Below are 19,206 nucleotides of genomic sequence, written 5' to 3'. Positions count from 1 at the left end.
AAATACTCACAGCACAACCAAATACAGAAACACGTTGCAAATACAACATAACCAAATACAGAAACGCACTGCAAATACTCACAACACAACCAAATACAGAAACACGCTGCAAAACAGAAACACAATGCAAAAACAACACAACCAAATACAGAAACGCGCTGCAAAACAGAACCGCACTGCAAATACTCACAGCACAACCAAATACAGAAAAACGCTGCAAAACAGAAACCCACTGCAAAAACACCACAACACAACCAAGTACAAAAACACACTGAAAAACAGAAACACACTGCAAATACAACACAACCAAATACAGAAACGCGCTACAAATACAGAAATGTTGTGTTGTGAGTATTTGCAGCACGTTTCTCTGTTTGGTTGTGTTGTGAGTATTTGCAGCGCGTTTCTGTGTTTGGTTGTGTTGTGAGTATTTGCAGTGTGTTTCTGTGTTTGGTTGTGTTGTGACTATTTGCAGTGTGTTTCTGTGTTTGGTTGTGTTGTGAGTATTTGCAGTGTGTTTCTGTTTTGTAGTGCGTTTCTGTGTTTGGTTGTTTTGTGAGTATTTGAAGTGCGTTTCTGTGTTTAGTTGTGTTGTGAGTATTTGCAGTGCGTTTCTGTGTTTGGTTGTGTTGTGAGTATTTGCAGTGCGTTTCTGTGTTTGGTTGTGTTGTGAGTATTTGCAGTGCATTTCTGTTTTGTAGTGCGTTCTGTATTTGGTTGTGTTGTGAGTATTTGCAGCGCTTTTCTGTATTTTGAGTATTTGCAGCACATATGTTGTCAAAGTGATTAAGACGTTTTCTTAATTTGCATTTGTTTTCTTAAGTTGCAGCGTGTTGAGCTTTCTCAGCTACCATACGCATGTGAACGAAGAAGAAAATATTTCTACAGTATTAAAAAAACTAAATTATTATTCTTTAATCAGTGTTTGTACAAGTAAAGGAATATTTCATGTTAGAGTCATATGCTAGGTCTGTCCAGCTTTGTAAAATGACTGTTATTTGCTAACATACCACGGTACTGCAGATTGGTAGATGCGGAAATCGCCAGGAAGCCAGATATATGGCATTTCATTGATATCTGGATATGGTATTTCATCATATGACAATACTGTGATTTTCTTTTTTTTGTGTGTATATTTATTCAAAATCATATCATTCATCTTTACTGGATATCAGTGCTTTGCATGTTTATTTTATGATATATTGTGCATATAATGTATGATAAAAAATAATAAAAATAAAATACATGTAAATCAGTTCAATTAAATATTCAGTATTCACAAATAATTCAGTATTGAATAATTCAATAATTCATACACAAACTCAGTAATTCGCAAAGTAAATATTTAATTATGCATGCTCATTTTTCTTGTTTTTACATTTACATTAACTATGATTACCAATATCATATTAATATAATAATTAATAAGCTTCCGATACCTAACGGTCATTACTGTATATATGGCAGCGTGACTGGATATATTCTGTGCACCCATGTAAGGGTGTCACAATGGCTTTGAAGATTAATGAGTATCGTGGAGGGCACTCAAGACTCCCTGACGCTCGCATATGCATGAGATGCTGATTGAGCAGTGTCACCACAGCACCTGCTGTTGCCACGGCAGCAAATCAAAACCTTTGCAAATGAAAGCCGTTTACCTCTGTGTGGCTCCTCCCTCCTCCACGTGGGCCACGATGATACCGTGAGGAGAGCGCTTGGACCCTCGCCCGCCCGTGATCTGGATACCCAGTCCATCCTGACCCTTCACCATGTGCATCTTCCAGATCCGGCTGCCCTCACGGGGCTGCAAAGAAGAGGGGGATATTTATCCGTATGGTGGAACAATCAGGAACGTTCTTCATTATATAACACTAAATAAACTGCACGTCCTGCAGCAGCTGTTTTGTGGTTTTAACTTACATTACAGTCTTCAAAATGGTTCCCATTTTATGCAGCATTTCTTTCAAGAATAACTAATCATCTCTGTAGTTTCAGAAAATTAGGAAACATTATTGTTTATACAATTTCAGAGTATTTACAACTTTTTAAACTTTTTTTTGGTAACTTATTTGTCTTATTCTACATATTGTTTGAAATATGTATGAGATGAAAATTATGCCATTACAAAGGTAAAAAGAAAATACTCCTGCAAGTCACTTTAAGGAGTCAAATGTCACTTCGTATTAGGAAGGCTAATTTTTTATCAGAATTTTTGATTATTGATCAGAAGGTGCTCCTAAATTTTTAATTAGGAGGAAAAGCGCTCCTAATTACAAGAAGAAAAAAAATGCTCTTAAGCTGGGTGTGTGACAGGTATGGCTGAGGAATGGGGTTTGGTCGAAGAAAAATTTTCAGTCAAAAGATTTTTTTTTCTTTAACCCCATATAATAAGAAGTAGAATAAGACAAATAAGTTACCAATCATATGAAATGAGTATTAATAAATTAATTTGTACTACAGAGGTGGCACAGAAGAACACAAAAGTGGCTTGTAGGTGTATTTTCAGACGTTTAGTGAGGCTCAGAGGTGGCATGAGTGCAATTAAATCCATAAATTCATGTGGAGATTAATGTTTTAAACATAACATTTTGAATACAGAAATATGATTTAAATAACTGAAATTATACACTAAAAATGAAACTAAATCCGCCAGCAGGTGGCGGCATGTCACTGATTTTTATCACTGAATCATTCATTCAATTGATTCGTTCGAACGGCTGAATCATTCAGGAATGAAGCAAGTGACTGTCTTTATGAACTGAAGGAAATCCGTGGTAGCAACTGAACTTTAATCCCTGTGAGTCATCAACACTGCCATTACTGTTCATTAATGCTCTTGTCCTTTGATAAAAGATGAAATTCGGTCTCAAATATGAATTCAGGCTCATCAAGTGACATTTAATGTTCTTTCTCTCTGTCTGCTCTGGCATTAACTGAAAAAAAGAAACAATGAGGTGAACTTTTTGTGATTTTTTTTTTGCCTGTTATGATGGATAAATAGCTTTTAACAATAAATAAAAGATGTTATTATTCTCTGTTTTGAATGAATAACTGACAGCTTCATAATGAGGTTAAATGGACGTAATCTTGTTTCTCAACTCCAGTTGCAGGAAAAACAGACATCTTCCTGACTGAACTTAATATATAAAATAAGCCCATAACATATCATAACGTCATGACATTCAGTGTGCGTTTTTTTTTTTCAGTCAGGCTTTACATAATCAACTTAGGCAATGTAAAAAGTGATTTAATAAGAATATTTTAAATAAGAAGACTAGACACAAAATTGCAGTTAAATATGCTACTAGATTTGAGAAACACAAATAGCAATTAATTATGCAAACATGATGAATCCATGAGGATATTGTTTTCATCATCTGTAAAATGATTTTGGTAGCATTGCAGGACTACTGTAGCAGTCTTACTCGAAAGGCAGCGTTCAAATGCATGAATTCATTTCAGCCACCGAGCCATTTATAGCTATTGTGCCTGACATCAAAGCTTTTCTAACAGTAATACTAACACCGAAGCCCATGAAATTTCAAAAACCATTTCAAAGACGTGTCATGACATTAGCCTAAAAATATATTTGTAATCAATATTCTGACAATTATTCCCTTAGCATACTAATTTGATTTTACACTACCTTTCATATTGTTAATTCTGTCATTAGTAACCATTTTGTCATTCAAAGCTCTGTTTTATGTCTGTATGTATACAGTTAAAGGAAATATTGGGATTTTCAATGTTAAAATGGCTAACGTTAGAAGGCTTGCCAAAGCCTAAATGTATTGCAACACAAATAAACACTGGAAAGATGTTAACATGGTGGAAGATATAAAAAAAAAAACAAAGAAAAAACAGTGGGATTTTTTACAGACTTGCCAAAATTATTTTTACATATTAGCTAAATATTCTACTATATAAAAGATCAGATTTTTTTTACATTTTTTTTTTAAATGATTACTTTCATTCAGTAAGGATGCATTAATTTGATTAGATGTGACGTTTTTGCAACAATGTAAGTCTTTACTATTTACTATGGATCTTTTCAACTTTCGATTCAAAAGGATCATGGAAAAAAGGTATCAATGTTTCCACAGAAATTAAGCAGCACATTGTATTCAACATTTATAATATGCAATGTAAGCACCACATCAGCATATTAGAATGATTCCTGAAGGATCATGTGACACTGCAGGCGTGAGTGGGACCGGCTGGGTAGGGTGGCTGTGCTTCCCACCTTCATGTGATTGGACATCAGCACTGAGGAGCCAATGACTGGACTATCATCGGTTGGTGTGTCCTGAGGGGTGCTGCTCTCTGGGGACGTGACCTCTGCCTCCATGGAGCTGTGGCCATTCTCATGCTCAAAGTCCCGGCTAGCTTTACTGTCTTTGCTGTCGCGAGTGAAGGAGGAGCGGGAAATTACACCAAATTTGCGGGTTCGTTTGCCGTTCTGTCCATTCTGTGTGGGGCTGCCTGCAGGCTCGGAGGAGACATTGCGCTCATTAGAGACGTCTACGGAGTTGCCCCCACTGCCATTGCATGGAGGGAGAGGAGCCTTGCGTTTAATTCTTCGCAACATGATCAGGTAGATGCAGCCTCCATTCCAGCACTGGTCCGCCAAGTAACTGAAGAAAAATAAGAAAAAACAATTATCTGCTAATACATGATCACAATGTAAATCAACCAGATTGATTCCAAAATAAACATGTTTCTCCCTCAATACTGAGGATTACAGAGCTGTCCATCAAACCAAAGATTTACAATCACACTGAATACACTGCCCTACAGTCAAATGCATATTTACAGATCACACCCAGGTGACCTATTTTCTCTGTAGAACACCAAAGCTGATTTTTTAAAATAATATCTTGTCCACTTTTTTACATGTAAAAGCTAATATATATATAAATTTTCATATAAGTAAACTAAATGACCTACGCACTATATTCAAAGTGTTACGAAGCCTTTATTTACAAATGTTGACATCCACTGTAGCTCTGCTTTGTGCATTCAAGAGAGTTCATGAGAGAGGTACTGGGGTTCTGTTAAACCAAATCTTTTCATGCAGTCCACAAAACCAAACTTGTTTATAAATCTGATCTGGTTCTTGAGTTCAAACAATGACTCAATGATCTGGCTACAATGACTGGAAGATTAACAACATAAATTTTGTTCTGTTTCTCAGATAAGGTTATTGTATGACTTCGGCTTTATTGTCATTTTAGTGTTTGACAGCCCCAGTCTTTATACTAAGAAGTATACACTGGGTATTTTATTTATATTTATTTATTAAAAAAAAAAAATCTGCAGCACAACTGTTAAAAATAATAATAATACATGCTTCTTGAGAATCAATTCAGCATATTAGAATGATTTCTGAAAGATCATGTGACACTGAAGCCTGAGGTAATGGCTATAAATTACATATTAAATTTATATTAATATGTTAATATTTTACAATATTACTGTTATTATTGCATTTTTGATCAAATAAATACAGCCTTGGTGAGACTTCTTTCAAAAACATTAAAACTTTGACCGGCCCTTTTTAACCACAGTGTATATTGCACCTTTTGTGTTTTGTGGAGGATCATACAATAAAATTATACAAAAACAATGCGAGGAAGAGAAAAATTACAAAGGAGTTTCTAAATCTGTCATAATTAATGGTTTTGGAATTATCTGGGAGTTTTTGAAATAAGGAAGGGCACTGATACAAAAAAAAGTGCAGAGCATGTTTTACACCATGTCTAGACAAGTGCAAAGACAGAGTCATGACAGAAGAAACTGATATACTGATATAGTGATAGAGTCCCAGGACACTCAGGAAGTTTAACTGCTAGCAGCAGAAAACACTTTCACAGACTTATATGACCACCATTTTAGCTCTTCTCTCATGTGATTCTCATAAAGAGAGCTTAGACTGACTTATTTAGCTGTATACTGAACATGTCTGACTATCTCAGCTGGTTGAGACCTGAACATTTATTATACATTAACAAGTTAAAATGATCAAAGTTAATAATTTGCGCTGCTTGCTTTGCAAAGTTTGGTTTTAATGGTGCCATATAAAAGGTGACCTCAAAGCACAAAGCATGAAGGATTTATGTATCTTAAATAAAGTTTTTAAATGCTTGATCACATCTATGTATCCTTAAAGGGACAGTTTACCCATATATGAAAATTACCTCATAATATTCTCACCCTCACATCATTTCAAACCTGTATGACTATGGAACATACAAGTAGATATTTGTGAGATGTCTTAGTGTTTCTTGTCCATACAATGGAAATATTTTGTGTTCAGCAGAAGAAAGAACAGGTTTCAAATGACATGGCAATGAATAAATAATAACAGAACTTCATTTTTGGATGAACAATCCTTTTAAAGCAGACCAAATAAAGACAGAGACAAACTGCTGAACAACCATCTAGCCTTAAGAAATGTAATATTAAGTCAAAAGAGCACACACACCTTGAGTCTAACTGATGTCAGGGTCCCAGGGTCAAATGAATGTCCTTCAATATTATGGAAACACTACATCCAGTGCTGCACACAGATCTAATTAACTGTGGCTGAGTGATTTGTTTCCCTAGTTTTCCAAGCTTTCAGCTGTACAATAGCATGGGGGAGTGGACTTTCTATGACAATGACTAGCCATACTGTCAGTGCAAAACAAAGCATTTGCTTACATCCCCTAAACAGCGAGCCAGACAATGGAGGAGATGAAAGAGAGACTAGGTGTTTTTGAGAGAAAGAGCGTGATTAAATGTGTCATAAATGGAATATCATAAGTACAACATGCTAATGTTTTCAGTTTGGTCATCAAAATAAGTTCTCAACACACTCATACTTAGACAAAGCAATTACAAAATAAGTCTAATGACACAGTCTTCGTTGTTGTTTTTTTGCTTGTTGACATCTTTACAGTGCATCCAATGTTATCAGTATATGTTGCTATTATTCACCTCTTAATATATGTTTTATGACATGCCTCACTTAAAGTTGTAGTCATGTATATGAGAACCTCATGAGTTTCAGCTCAAATCATCTGTCAAAAATGATGCATTCTGCACTCTGGCCAGCTGCTAATGACAGAGCGAGGTCAACCTGTTGTTTAGATGATTACAGAGCCTGGGCATGCAAACATACCATATGAATTCATCCTCAAAATGAGCAAGAGCTGTTTTTAAATAAACGACATGCATGATAGCTTCAGGTCTGATCCTCTCTGGAGATCAGGATCAATGAGGTATGCAAATGCAGTCATATTAGATCTCCTGGAACTAATACATGCAAGGACTGAAAGTACTGGCACGCTAAAAATACAACAAAGTGAGGAATGTTCAGGAAATGTCGATGAAGATCACAATTCCCTGAAGAAGAAGGAGGCAGCAGTTTTATGCAGTTTCTAACAGCTTGGATGTTTCAGACATTTTCAGGTAAAAAAAAAAGCACCTCTCTGGAATTTGTTGGTTTGACACACTGTCTGAAGCTTTAAAGCAGCTGTGGTCTCATTTTCGTTCAATTGGAGACAATGGACTTCGGGCCTCTAGTGTTCCTTTATTGTGGTGTTTCTTTCCCTCTGTCATCTAGCTGATAATGAAAAGTGTCTGACCCATTTCTGTCGTGATCTGTTTTCCATGAGCTTCCCTTTTTGATAAGAACAAAGTTTGTAATGTTGTGGGACTCGAGACAAAAATCATCCCACATGAAAATCAATGGAAAAAGGAGAAAATATCTCAACATAACTCAACTGAATCTATCTTGGCACAAATTTGCCACATGCAAAATCCAAATCTGCATTCCTGGATTCTGATGACAGTCCCAATCTCAAGGCAGACTGGAAAAGTTACACTGCATTCCAAATGATTCAGATAGATGACACTTTGTCTGTCTCGGCTGCGTAAAAAACCTTATTGCACACTGCAACACTATTATCTTACTTGTAGCCCTTAAAACCTTCACAATGCTACTGATGACATATGTCACATGTGGACAATTGGTGTGCATGTCCTAACAACTGCACCCTGCGTAACTGCAATTACATTGTGCCAAAACAGAAAAAACAAGGTGAAAATATTTGAGGATAAGTTGTTTGTTTTCTTAAGAATATTAGAAGTTGCAATGAAACGGAAATAACGGCAGTAACAGATTTGAAAAGGAAAAAATGTTGGGCAGTGACTTGTTTTTGACTGTGCATGGGGTTTAAAGGGATAGTTCACCCAAAAATGAAAATTTGATGTGGCGGTAATGCACTTATAAGTCTGCGATCCGCCATAAAGCAAGAAGAAGAAGAAGACGCCTGCTCAGAACGCGCTCAGGAGAACGCGCTCAGGAGAGTTCTAACAGTTCGGACATTGCCTGAATGTATGTATCGTCACGAGCCACAGGGTTTAATTTGGTTTTGTTTGTGTATGTTTTTTTTTTTGTTTTATTGTATGTTTTAGCCGTGATTCCCATCCACTTACATTATAGGACTGACAGACTGCAACGGTTTGAGTTAAAAATCTTGGTTTGTGTTCTACTGAAGAAACAAAGTCACTTACATCTTGGATGCCCTGGGGGTAAGCAGATAACATAAAATTTTCATTTTTGGGTGAACTATCCCTTTAAGAGGACTAAAAGTTCGACATACATCATCAGAGAGAAGTTTGTTGTTTTACCAGAAGATCCAATTATGACATTTTGATTCAAAACTAAAAATCAAAAAAGAAACATACACATGGATAAAGTGTTAACAACAAGATTAAGAGAACGTGATTTAGAAAATAAATGAGGTGAATTTTTTATTTCATGCCTGTTCACCCAAAAATTTAAATCCCAGACCAGACTGAAAAATAAGTGTGGAGGAACAAACTGAAATAAAATCTGACATATAATATTTGATTTGTAAGATACAGCTGAGATATTTTCAGTGGATGTCAAATTAAATTTTGGCTACTGTATGACTTCAGAAGCCATATAGTCCACGTTTGAGCCTCTAATGGTGCTTTTTCATCATTTTTAAATTTGACTTTTATTATATAGAAAACAAAATTCTAAATTTCACAGTTTGTGTTCCACAGAAGAATGTCAAGAGGGCTTGGAACAACATGAGGATAAATAATGACATTTAATTCTAGAGTGAACTGCCTCTTTAATAAAAGATAAGGAGTGTCTTAAGTATGCAGTGAGCGAGTCTCCAGCTCCAAATTTGATTTATGTGCATGATGTCATGATGTAAGTTCAGTCCGCGCCATTACTTACTTTTGCTAGACCATTTAACTCAAGCTTTGCCAACCCACACATGCTGGATCATAAGCAGAGGGCAACATAAACATTACATTACCACACAATAAAGTGATATAACAAGACACTGTAATGGTGCTCATCAACCTCATATCAATCAAAAGCCATAAACTCCTTTCATTTAGGCCACTGATCAAACATTCAGCCAACTACCATCTGCGTCTCAGAACTAGAATGATGGATGCAAACCACAGCACAAAATGCAGGGGACGAAAAAAGTATATCAGTGGAGGTATTGAAGGAAAGAAGGAACGTGGATGCAGATGAATGGTTAAAAAAAAACTCATTCAGCTCTGCAGCCGTGGTTTTTCTCAGCAGGTGTGTGCCATGCACTGACAGAGCGCTTTCAAGCGATCACCCACATCAGTGTCCCACCGAAGCAGACACATGTTCATTATTACGCTCAAGAGAAACAACCGAAGTGAAAAATTAGATAAAAACCTGCCATCCTGAAGACCTGTCATGCAAATCAGCATCTGATAAAGACCAAACGAGAAGAAAAACAAGCCATGATCTCAGCTCTGGCACATCGACAAGGAATTTAAGCTGCTGTAAAAGCTAATGGGTCTCAGAGAAACCCAGCAACAGGCCTGCATTGCCTCTCTCAGACTAAACCACAGCTGCAGTAGGGAAATCCATCTATTCCAGCCAAGCACAATTTAAGCACAACGGCGACCAACACAGACGGGCTGAAATGTTCTCAAAGTCCTCAAAGTTTCTCTGAGCTACGTGGAGTGATTTGTTGTCGTGGATTGGAGGACGCCAAAGACCTTTCCCATACAGTGTTGGCTAAATAATACAGAACTACATCTTCCTTTAAAGCACTGTTTGCTTTTCTGCAATCTTGGATTTGGCAGATGTCTCAAAGTGGAGCCTACGTGGGAATCGTATCGAAGGTGCAGACATCAGGTTGGGAAGACACCCATTTATATCCACTACTGAAACCTCCTAAAAAGTCTTTTCCCATGGCTGTGAGCCAAGCGACTGCAGATGTGCATAAAATTGTGGACCTGGATATCATATGTTGCAACGGATCCTTCATACTCACAAGAATATACCGATACTGTGACAGGCCAAGTAAGGAAATCCCATTTCTTGGGTTAGATTTAGATACTTTTCCACCTTATTTGCCATAACCATAACGACTCGCACGGAAATACCATTGAGGGTTAGGCGCAAGATATTTTGTCACATTACCACATTGGATTACAGGGGGCAAGAGAGGAATGCAAAGAACCCTGATCATGGTCATCATCAGGACAGGAGTAAAGCAAAGGCTCCATGACAGGATAATGCTTTTAGTCTTTAAACAGATGCACTTAGGAATTCCTGCCAAACGGGGTGAATTCCATCAGTCTGGTGGAGAGAAGAAAGGAGAAAACTGTTCTACCACTTCACGCCCACAGTCTAGTGTTTGTCATGATTTGTGTAATGAAACCGAAAGATGAGATATGGCAATACAATAAATAGATTGGTGACCACATAAAAGAGAAGAAGAGTCGAGCTAGGAGCCAGTTTATATAAACTGATTTCTGGTTTATGGACATCTGATGTCAATGATTATTATGCAATGATTGAAAGTATTATTATATAAGAGCTTCTATCCAGATGCTGATTCAACTCCACATTTTGATGTGTTTGTAGGGTCTGATGAAGATTGCTCAGGCTCCTAACAAAAACTCTGATTTATGTAGTTCTATGTCCAAACTGAGATCTATATAATGCTCCAAAACTCTTTTGAAATAGAATCTTTTCACAGACCACTGCTCAGTGCAAAAGACACATCAAAAACAATCAAAGATCAGAAAGGTCTGACTCAGCACATACTCAAAACCAAAACACTGACATTTCTTCAAATGCTATTTTAAAAGTATCTGTCTAACTGCATCTACGTTAGTGGTTCTTGGCTGGTTTTGCTTCAGGATCCAGATTTGACATTGGACATAAAGTGGTGACCAACACAAGAAACTGTCAGAGCATCATGTGACTAACATGAAGGGAACAACATGTGAATGTGAAGTCACATTAATAACAAGCACTAGAAAAACAGGATTAAGATTAGGCTCAGTGCCTTAAAATTACTGCAAGAAACAGACATCACAATAAGGTAATGATATTGAAAAAACAATTAGATTAACAAACAATCTTATTCCAAAAGCTTATTTGTGAAGACACGAGGAAGACATTGTGCAGTATCATGTGATTATACATTTTTAGGGTCATACAGTGGCCCTAAAATTATTGGAACACTTAATTAGATTAAGTGCATTATATAACCAAACTATTAAAAAAAAATATGTTGACATTGTTTTAAACAGAAAAATGTTTTTGTGACATTTGTCTGAAAAGCAGTCTTAGATATTTTGTTAGCATAGTCATTTAGCAGTCACTGTATAAAAAAACTTAATGGTTAAATGCAACTACAGAGTGTTTGATGGACCACAGTAGAGCATGAACGCTTTACATAATCTGAATTTCAAGTGTGGTGATATAACAGTTGTGTGAACAAAAAAATCCCACAAATATCAAATATATTCATGTCATTCACGAACAAAGCCTGAATGAACTCTGGCTTAGACATTGTAAACCACTCTCATTACGCATGACCCCAAAGTTTCCCATATTCACAATAATCTTTTAAAAACTGTGTGAAATCCCTTCCCTCTTGCTTCATCCGGGGCAACTGAAAAAAGGTCTTTACTGAGAATCTAAGAGCTAATGCTGGCCAGAAAATTCAGAAAATCAAGCTCTCGCTGGGCTGATTAGCTAATAATGTGGATTAGAATAGTTAAATGTGACCAACTTCTGAGGGAAAAACACGGAAAAAGAAACATTAGAGAGTTTAAACAGACTGAAGGGTTAAGAAAAAAAAACAATATGATCCAAGCTAAACTCTAAAATATGCACCATATATTCTCATGATATCCCGAAAGGGCAAATCAAACAAGTGTGAGCACAGTCATCCAGCTTTCCACAAGCGGTTCAAATGAGTGTCCAGCCACAGACATTTACACTTCTATTTTCACCAGCCCCAAGACACTGGAAACAGCTATGCTTTTTAGGGTCTGTAATATTTCTAAAGGTTAAAAAGACAAACTATTGTGCATATTCACCAAAAACGTATACTAAAGCAAAAAATCCTATAAAATAATTACTAGGGATGTGCTAATCAGACACTCAGTATCGGTATCGGATCCGATACTGCCATTCTTTGCCGGATCAGTTATCGGTCAGACAAGACTGTTTCAACACCAATATTGTGCGTACTATTCCGTGTTATTCTTAAGCCACACAAAAGGCAAACTCTGCATTCGGTTAGTCGGGCTGGTATCAGGATTGGATCGATTCTGAAAAAAAAAAAAGTTTATCGGCATCCCTAATGATTACCAAGGAATCCTGATTTGAGCATCCACCTGTTGCTGTCATTTAATGCTTCTGCGTTAAAATAACTCCAATTCCTGATTTAATTTTAAACAAGTTATGCCTCCCAAGTTACAAAAGGAGACAAGACGGCAACCATACACACATACTGTAGTAAAGACATTCCTCAGTGTGGTGGATAGCTAAAGTAATAACCTCAGTCAGCAATCTCCCCATGAACAAGCCTGCAGAGGGGAAACAGAGCCCACCACAAGTGGCTCTGTATTTGAATGCTCTCAGATGGAGAGACAGATGTCAGCTTCTCATTTCTTCTATGTGTGCCGTTTTTCTTGCATATTGTGTAATTGGGAGTGGTTTTCAAAATAGTTTACTATACTGGTAGCTCTGAATATTGATTTGAAATAGGAACTCCCGTTTTCAATGGTGATCTGTTATCAAACTCTCAAATCACCATTATGTAAGGTCAGTCTCTAGTCAAACGTCTTCAACAGCCCATAAAAACACAGATGTGTACTATCACTACAAAGTTTGAGGTCGGTAAGATTTTTTTTATAGATGTTTTCGAAAGAAATCTCTTATTTTTGAACAGTAGTGTATACAAAATAATGAAATGGGGAACCATATCCCCTCACTCAGATTATCATAGAGACAGATGGTCATCCATCTCTAAACCATGATCGTGGAAGGCAAAACTAAATTGTTTGTTTGGGACAGTCAAACAACCCAAACATGACCCGGTGCTTTAAATAGATCTTAGTTACCACAAAACCTGTTCCAATTGGTTGCTCAAATCTATTATTCCCTTTGGGGGCTCAAAGGAATTCAGGGATACACTCATCGCCAAATCCTCCTGACAGTGTGCTCTAAAACAGCATGGGGATTCTGACTTTCAAAGCAGTGCAAAAATTATTCATACAGAACATCAACAAAGAAGAAAAGTGTCGGATTATTCCACAGAATATGGCATGTACAACCCCATTCCCTTCTGTAAACATTACTCAAGTCTCAAGATGCAGAACTGCAGCAGCACATTTTGTGGAGGGAATATTCAGTGCAATAAGTTGACCAAAGCACTTTTTTGTTCATTCATAAATTTGAGCCTGTCAAATGAGTTTCAGAAAGCAGTTTAAGACATGCGAGGACATAGAGTATCCCTCTTTGTGTAGTGCTGCTGGGTAGCTTATGTGACTCAGAGATAAGTAGATTTATAGTCTCTATTTACACAGTGCTTCCTCAGAAATAGAACACTTCCATTCACAAAGCTGCATTTGCAGTAGCTGATGGTCTCCTTTTGATTTCATCCACTATGAGCTCAGATAAGACCACAAGGCTACATGAAGATAATACCGGCCACTTTGAATGTGGGAAAAAATAACAAATGAGATTAGGAAACACATTAAACACATAACAACTGTGGTAGAGGGCCTTTTTAGGAGCAAACCAAATTCAAAACAGAACTGTTTATTTATTTATTTTTTATTATTTTTTGCCAATAAAGAACAATACATGATTTAGTACATTAATTAATGCTATTGGCAGAGATTAAACCAGATATAATGGTTTAAGGTAGAGGTAAGCATACTTATTTTTAACCTACACATGCATTTCTGCAACATGCTGTCAGACCAGGGATTCCCAGATTTTTGTCAAAATAAGAAGCATGAAAACGGTTGAATTTTGTAGAAACTGACATTTACTCCTTAGATATCATTAGCCATTATTATCTGATACCTATTAGCCAATGCTACAAAAAGTGTATAACTGAATATAATCTGTAAGATTTTTATTTCTTACTCCTCCAAAACGCTGTAAATATCAAGTCAAGCTCTTGAAAACACTTGTTTACAAGTCTTCACTTAAACATATACATACATCTAACATTTAAGTAGCTTAATAGGCATAGACTAATACAGGCATAATACAGTAATGTTAACTTGAAAATTCGTGTTTGTACCTGAAACGTTCACTTGCACCCCTTCATCATCATCGTCATCATCATTCTTGCAGTAAGGTCAGTTCCAGACAGCTGGCACGCGCTGTTTGGGCTCCCGTGAGTTCAATAATATTCATTGCAATCATCCGTATAAAGTCCCTGAGCGACTTCACTGTATGTTCATGAAAATGTTTCTAACAGCTCCAGCGACTCGCCCCTTTCATGTGATCTACTCAGCGCTTGTTTAAAGTCCATGGCTGCTCTTTTCCACAGGACAGCCTGTCGTAGATACGGACAGTGTCCGTGGCTCTGAGGTTGTCAAATGAAATTACGTTTCGGTTCGGCGCTCGCAAATTTGCACGCGAGTCTGGGATCCATTATACACCATCAAGCGCCTTGTACCTCAGCGGTTGTGAGATTATTCAGATCGTCCCGCCCCTTCTTCAAACTCCCAACTGAAGAGAGACGCTCACAGTAAATCTCGGATACATTGACGCAAGAAGGAATACCACAGTGGCGGTGTTTCAAATTCTAGTCAACTGCCTACTTAGGAAGCATTTGGATAGCGCTATGATTAGGGACGGTTCCGATTCATGTTAACCATTTCGGTTTGGGTATCATTAAATACTTTTTTAGTAGAAAACATTTGAGGTAGAAATATCTTAAGTGCAATTCACACAATCAGCTGTTGCCAACTTGCCAAATAATGAGATTTATACATTAATTTCTATAAATTACCACTGATTGCAAAACAACTAGTAATATGAATGATCTCATGAGCATAAAGTTCAACATAACATGCTTAATCATCATGTTGGAGACAAAAATAACGTTCAATTCAGTAACCTTTAGTTTTCACAAAAAAAGTTCATCACTTCTTTGAATGATTCACTGATGTTTGTGAATCACAGAGAACCGGCTCACAAGTCTTTCATTACAGAACAAGACTCGTCTAACAGTAGATTACTGCAGGAAACTTTGGTCTTGTCCAAAATACCCACACTTGCGGTCTTTGCACTTGACCACTTGTCTACTTACATGACATATTTCCTGTATTTGGCCCAAGTGTTCAAGTGAAGCAGACACTTCTTCTCACCTGGTCTGTACAATGACGTATAGTTTACTAATACGGAAAGTTATTAAACAAAGAATTTAGGTTTTGTGTAGTTGTCAAATGATAATCCACATTGAAACGTGGAAGGAAATTACTGTAAACATCTTTTTCTGGTTTGGTGACAGATTTGACGGACCTTGAGCAGTGTCAGTCATTCTGAAGGAGGTGAGCATTTGCCTTGAGCCTGAAGCTACTTCATGATTAAGACACTAGTTTTAAATGTTTTGATCATCCATTCAGACAGATTTGGAAAAGCAACCTCATTTTACTGTCCTCCCTCCTGGCAGGATCATAATATTCCAACAAAACAGATGGAAAAATCACTTAATTTACTGCTGAGGGGAAAGGTGTCTCCACCAGGTTATGAATAAATCAAATAAATACCATAAATCGTAACGGACTGCACCTGAGTCTGCACTGGCTGGGCGTTTCCTCCTGAAGCCTGTTTTCATTATGAAAGACATCCGGTCGCGGGCAGCAGTCTGGCACACATTCTTTACATAACTCTGAGGGGTTTGTGGGGAAACGTCCCAAAGACAGTAGCATCATTCACAGCACTCTATAGCCTTCCACAATATTCAGAGACTTGAAAATTCAATCCATCGCATCTTGCAGAAAATGCAGAAATATGACCATTTTTGTCTCTAACAGTCATACACATACAAATGTCAAAAACGTAGCTCCTGCATAGTGCTCACATTTATTTTACACATTAAAAACTGATTTTTATTTCCGAAGAGATGAGAAAAAGTAAGAGTAAAATACAAAGCTATGGCTAGAATATGGTTAAAATCGATGATTTTCTACAAAAAAAATTTGCACTACAGAGACCTGCATTAAAGGACAGTACAGCTACATGCTTATATAAATAACAGCAGACCTTAAGCACAGTTTAGTTTAGTGCCAGGAAAAAGATTCTTATCTGGAATAACTAGAAAGTTTTGTTCTACTGCTCTCTAGTGGACAAAGCAACAACTGCACAGCCTTTTTTTTTCACCACACATAAAATCACTGCTTTGTGTGTCCTGAGAAATCACACCTCAGGAACACTACTTGTTAAACTTGAAATCAAAAACGGTTTTAAATAAAATTAAAGCATGAATATATTTGAAAAACTGAAACCTTGTGTTGTAGCATCTTAAATAGGACATGTGTGACCCACTTATATATTCACTTACTTTCAATTCAATTTTGTAATTCCACAGACTGAGCTAAGATATTAAAATCGTAAAAAGGCACTGTCATGTGTATGTGCATGGGCCTGTGTGTTCACAAATCAACCACCACTTTCCACAAAAAAGCCACAATGTGCATGACTGAAAATCAGAGCCAGACATGGTGGAATGTAATTTGTGGGGCTTCAAACTGGTATGTTCCACAAACCAGACAGTATTACCTGAATATCCGGATTGCACAGAGCTAATCCTCAGGCCCATCTGTGACCACAGAAATCTGGGGGTTCCATGAGTGTTATTCTCATGGCACAGGGTTTATGCATGGCAGATGAATGATTTGGACATTCATTTTTCCAGTGAAGCAAGTGCACTTAGGAATTTGAGACAGATAAACTTGATATCTGAGTAATATCATCTTTCATCTCAAGATCTGTTTAACAATTGTACACTGTACTTTTTTAACAGAAAAATAATATGAAAATGCTACAGTTAAAACTAAAGTTACCTTATCATACACTGAAAACTAAACATCACATTATATGTAATTTTACTCCAAAATACTGTCATGTTTATGTTTTTTGGAAGTAAAAACTATGAATTACCAAATAATCATGGTGAAAAACAGTTAGTCCCTGCATAATAACACATATGATTATATCTTACTTAAACTGTTTTGTATCTTCTTATTTTTAGCAGTAATGTTTTTGTGTTGCAATTTATGTTGGTTAGTTAATGTTTATTGCATTATTTTAGTGTAAGGTGTGTTACCCTGATGGTGCTTTGTCTTTGTGTGATCCTGTGCACTAACTATATACAAGTATTGGTCAAGTTTTGTGAACAGACAATCTTGATGAACTCTGATTCATCACGTGGCTTTCTATCATGCCACCAATGTTATGATGGTGGCTATCAGTATATAAAAAGCCAATCGTGGTAAACGAAGGTGTGTTATGCAGCAAATAGTCAAAGAGAAAGGAAAAATTGAAATCGCATCATATGACCCCTTTAAAATATAGATAATTTAATCATAAAATTACTATTGTTTTGCATTACTAATACTATTACATGTTCATTTCTTATTTATTTTTCTTTGGTTTATTGTTTATACAGATTTGACTGAAAAGCACTAAGCCTGAGTTAAGATGCATACAAAATGTGCTTTTATTAACAACAGTAATAGGTGCAAAATCTAATAGAAAATGTATATATTCCACTCTTATTAAATGTACCATTATTCTATATGGAACTGACCAACTTCAGTGATTATGTGTGATTTAGTAGCAAATTGAAGAAAAGTTTGTTTTTCAAGGCACTTTGTGACTTTTCTTACTTCATACACAAAAAAAGTGTAAAATTCTGACAAAATCGGATTTCTTGATGATTTGATATTTTATAATAGTGATTTTATAATTTCAAAATATAGAGAAAAAGTAGAAATTAATTATTAATAAGCCAATAAGTGCTCCTCTGCTGCTGTACAGGTTATAATTGTGATTTGATGCATTTTTTATTTTATTTTACATAAGTGTTTGTTTACCACAAAGTATATTTTGGTCATCCCATTAAAAATAACATTCAAACTGGATCATTTTAGAGCTTTAAAGTGCTGGAAATAGTTGTGTGAAATGCTTGAAAGTCATTGAAAAGTGCTCGAATTTCTCTCTCTAAAGGTTGTACAAACCCTGAAATGAATGATGTAATGCATTCGATTATTCCTACCACAACACCATGGTTAGCGTTATCGCTTCTGGTTTCCTGACGTATGTCAGCGCTGTTTATAACAGAGAATTCTGTGCAGAATTCGAATGATTCTCACTAGCTCTCGCATCAACCTTATCATTGTGCGGCGAATTCAAACGGTTCTCACTGGATCTCGCAGCACTGTGCAGTAACAGTGTCGCGAAATCAACGGCATAGACTAAATACTGGGTGTTTCAGGTCTGACGACATCAAGCGGGCGTGGTTTGAGCGCAAGGTCAAGGAGCATGCGCAGTTTACACGCTCCGTGTGAAGCCCGCGAAGCGGCGATGATCTCGTTGGTACTCAACGGTTTGTTTCATTTTCTCTCATTTTAAATATGACTGATCTGATGTTAAATGTTAAAAACTGCGAAAGAAGTACTTTTGTTGAGTGAAAGTACAAGTTTTACTCAGGGTTTGTGCTTGTTATCTCAGGTTTTGTGCTTGTTATCTCAGGTTTTGTGCTTGTTATCCCAGGTTTTGTGCTTGGTGTCTCAGGTTTTGTGCTTGGTGTCTCAGGTTTTGTGCTTGGTGTCTCAGGTTTTGTGCTTGGTGTCTCAGGT

General features: G+C 36.8%; 1 protein-coding gene across 1 annotated transcript in view; it reads right to left on the bottom strand.

Annotated features, from left to right (window-relative positions):
* LOC107681406 (PDZ domain-containing protein 2-like) overlaps window positions 1-19,206 on the bottom strand; it is a 70,990-nt gene that overhangs the window by 29,858 nt on the left and 21,926 nt on the right. The window contains exons 3-5 of the mRNA XM_016477708.1: window positions 4,195-4,634; window positions 3,763-3,782; window positions 1,659-1,804 (exon numbers count right to left, since the gene is read on the bottom strand). Of these exons, the coding sequence (XP_016333194.1) occupies window positions 1,659-1,804; window positions 3,763-3,782; window positions 4,195-4,634 (606 nt within the window). The remainder of the gene's footprint in view (window positions 1-1,658; window positions 1,805-3,762; window positions 3,783-4,194; window positions 4,635-19,206) is intronic.

Source organism: Sinocyclocheilus anshuiensis, unplaced genomic scaffold (genome assembly GCF_001515605.1).
Source record: "Sinocyclocheilus anshuiensis isolate Anshui unplaced genomic scaffold, SAMN03320099.WGS_v1.1 scaffold697, whole genome shotgun sequence".
Classification (NCBI taxonomy): Eukaryota; Metazoa; Chordata; class Actinopteri; order Cypriniformes; family Cyprinidae; genus Sinocyclocheilus; species Sinocyclocheilus anshuiensis.
The sequence above is the reverse complement of the archived record's forward strand: the minus strand, read 5'-3'. Positions and strand labels throughout refer to the sequence as shown.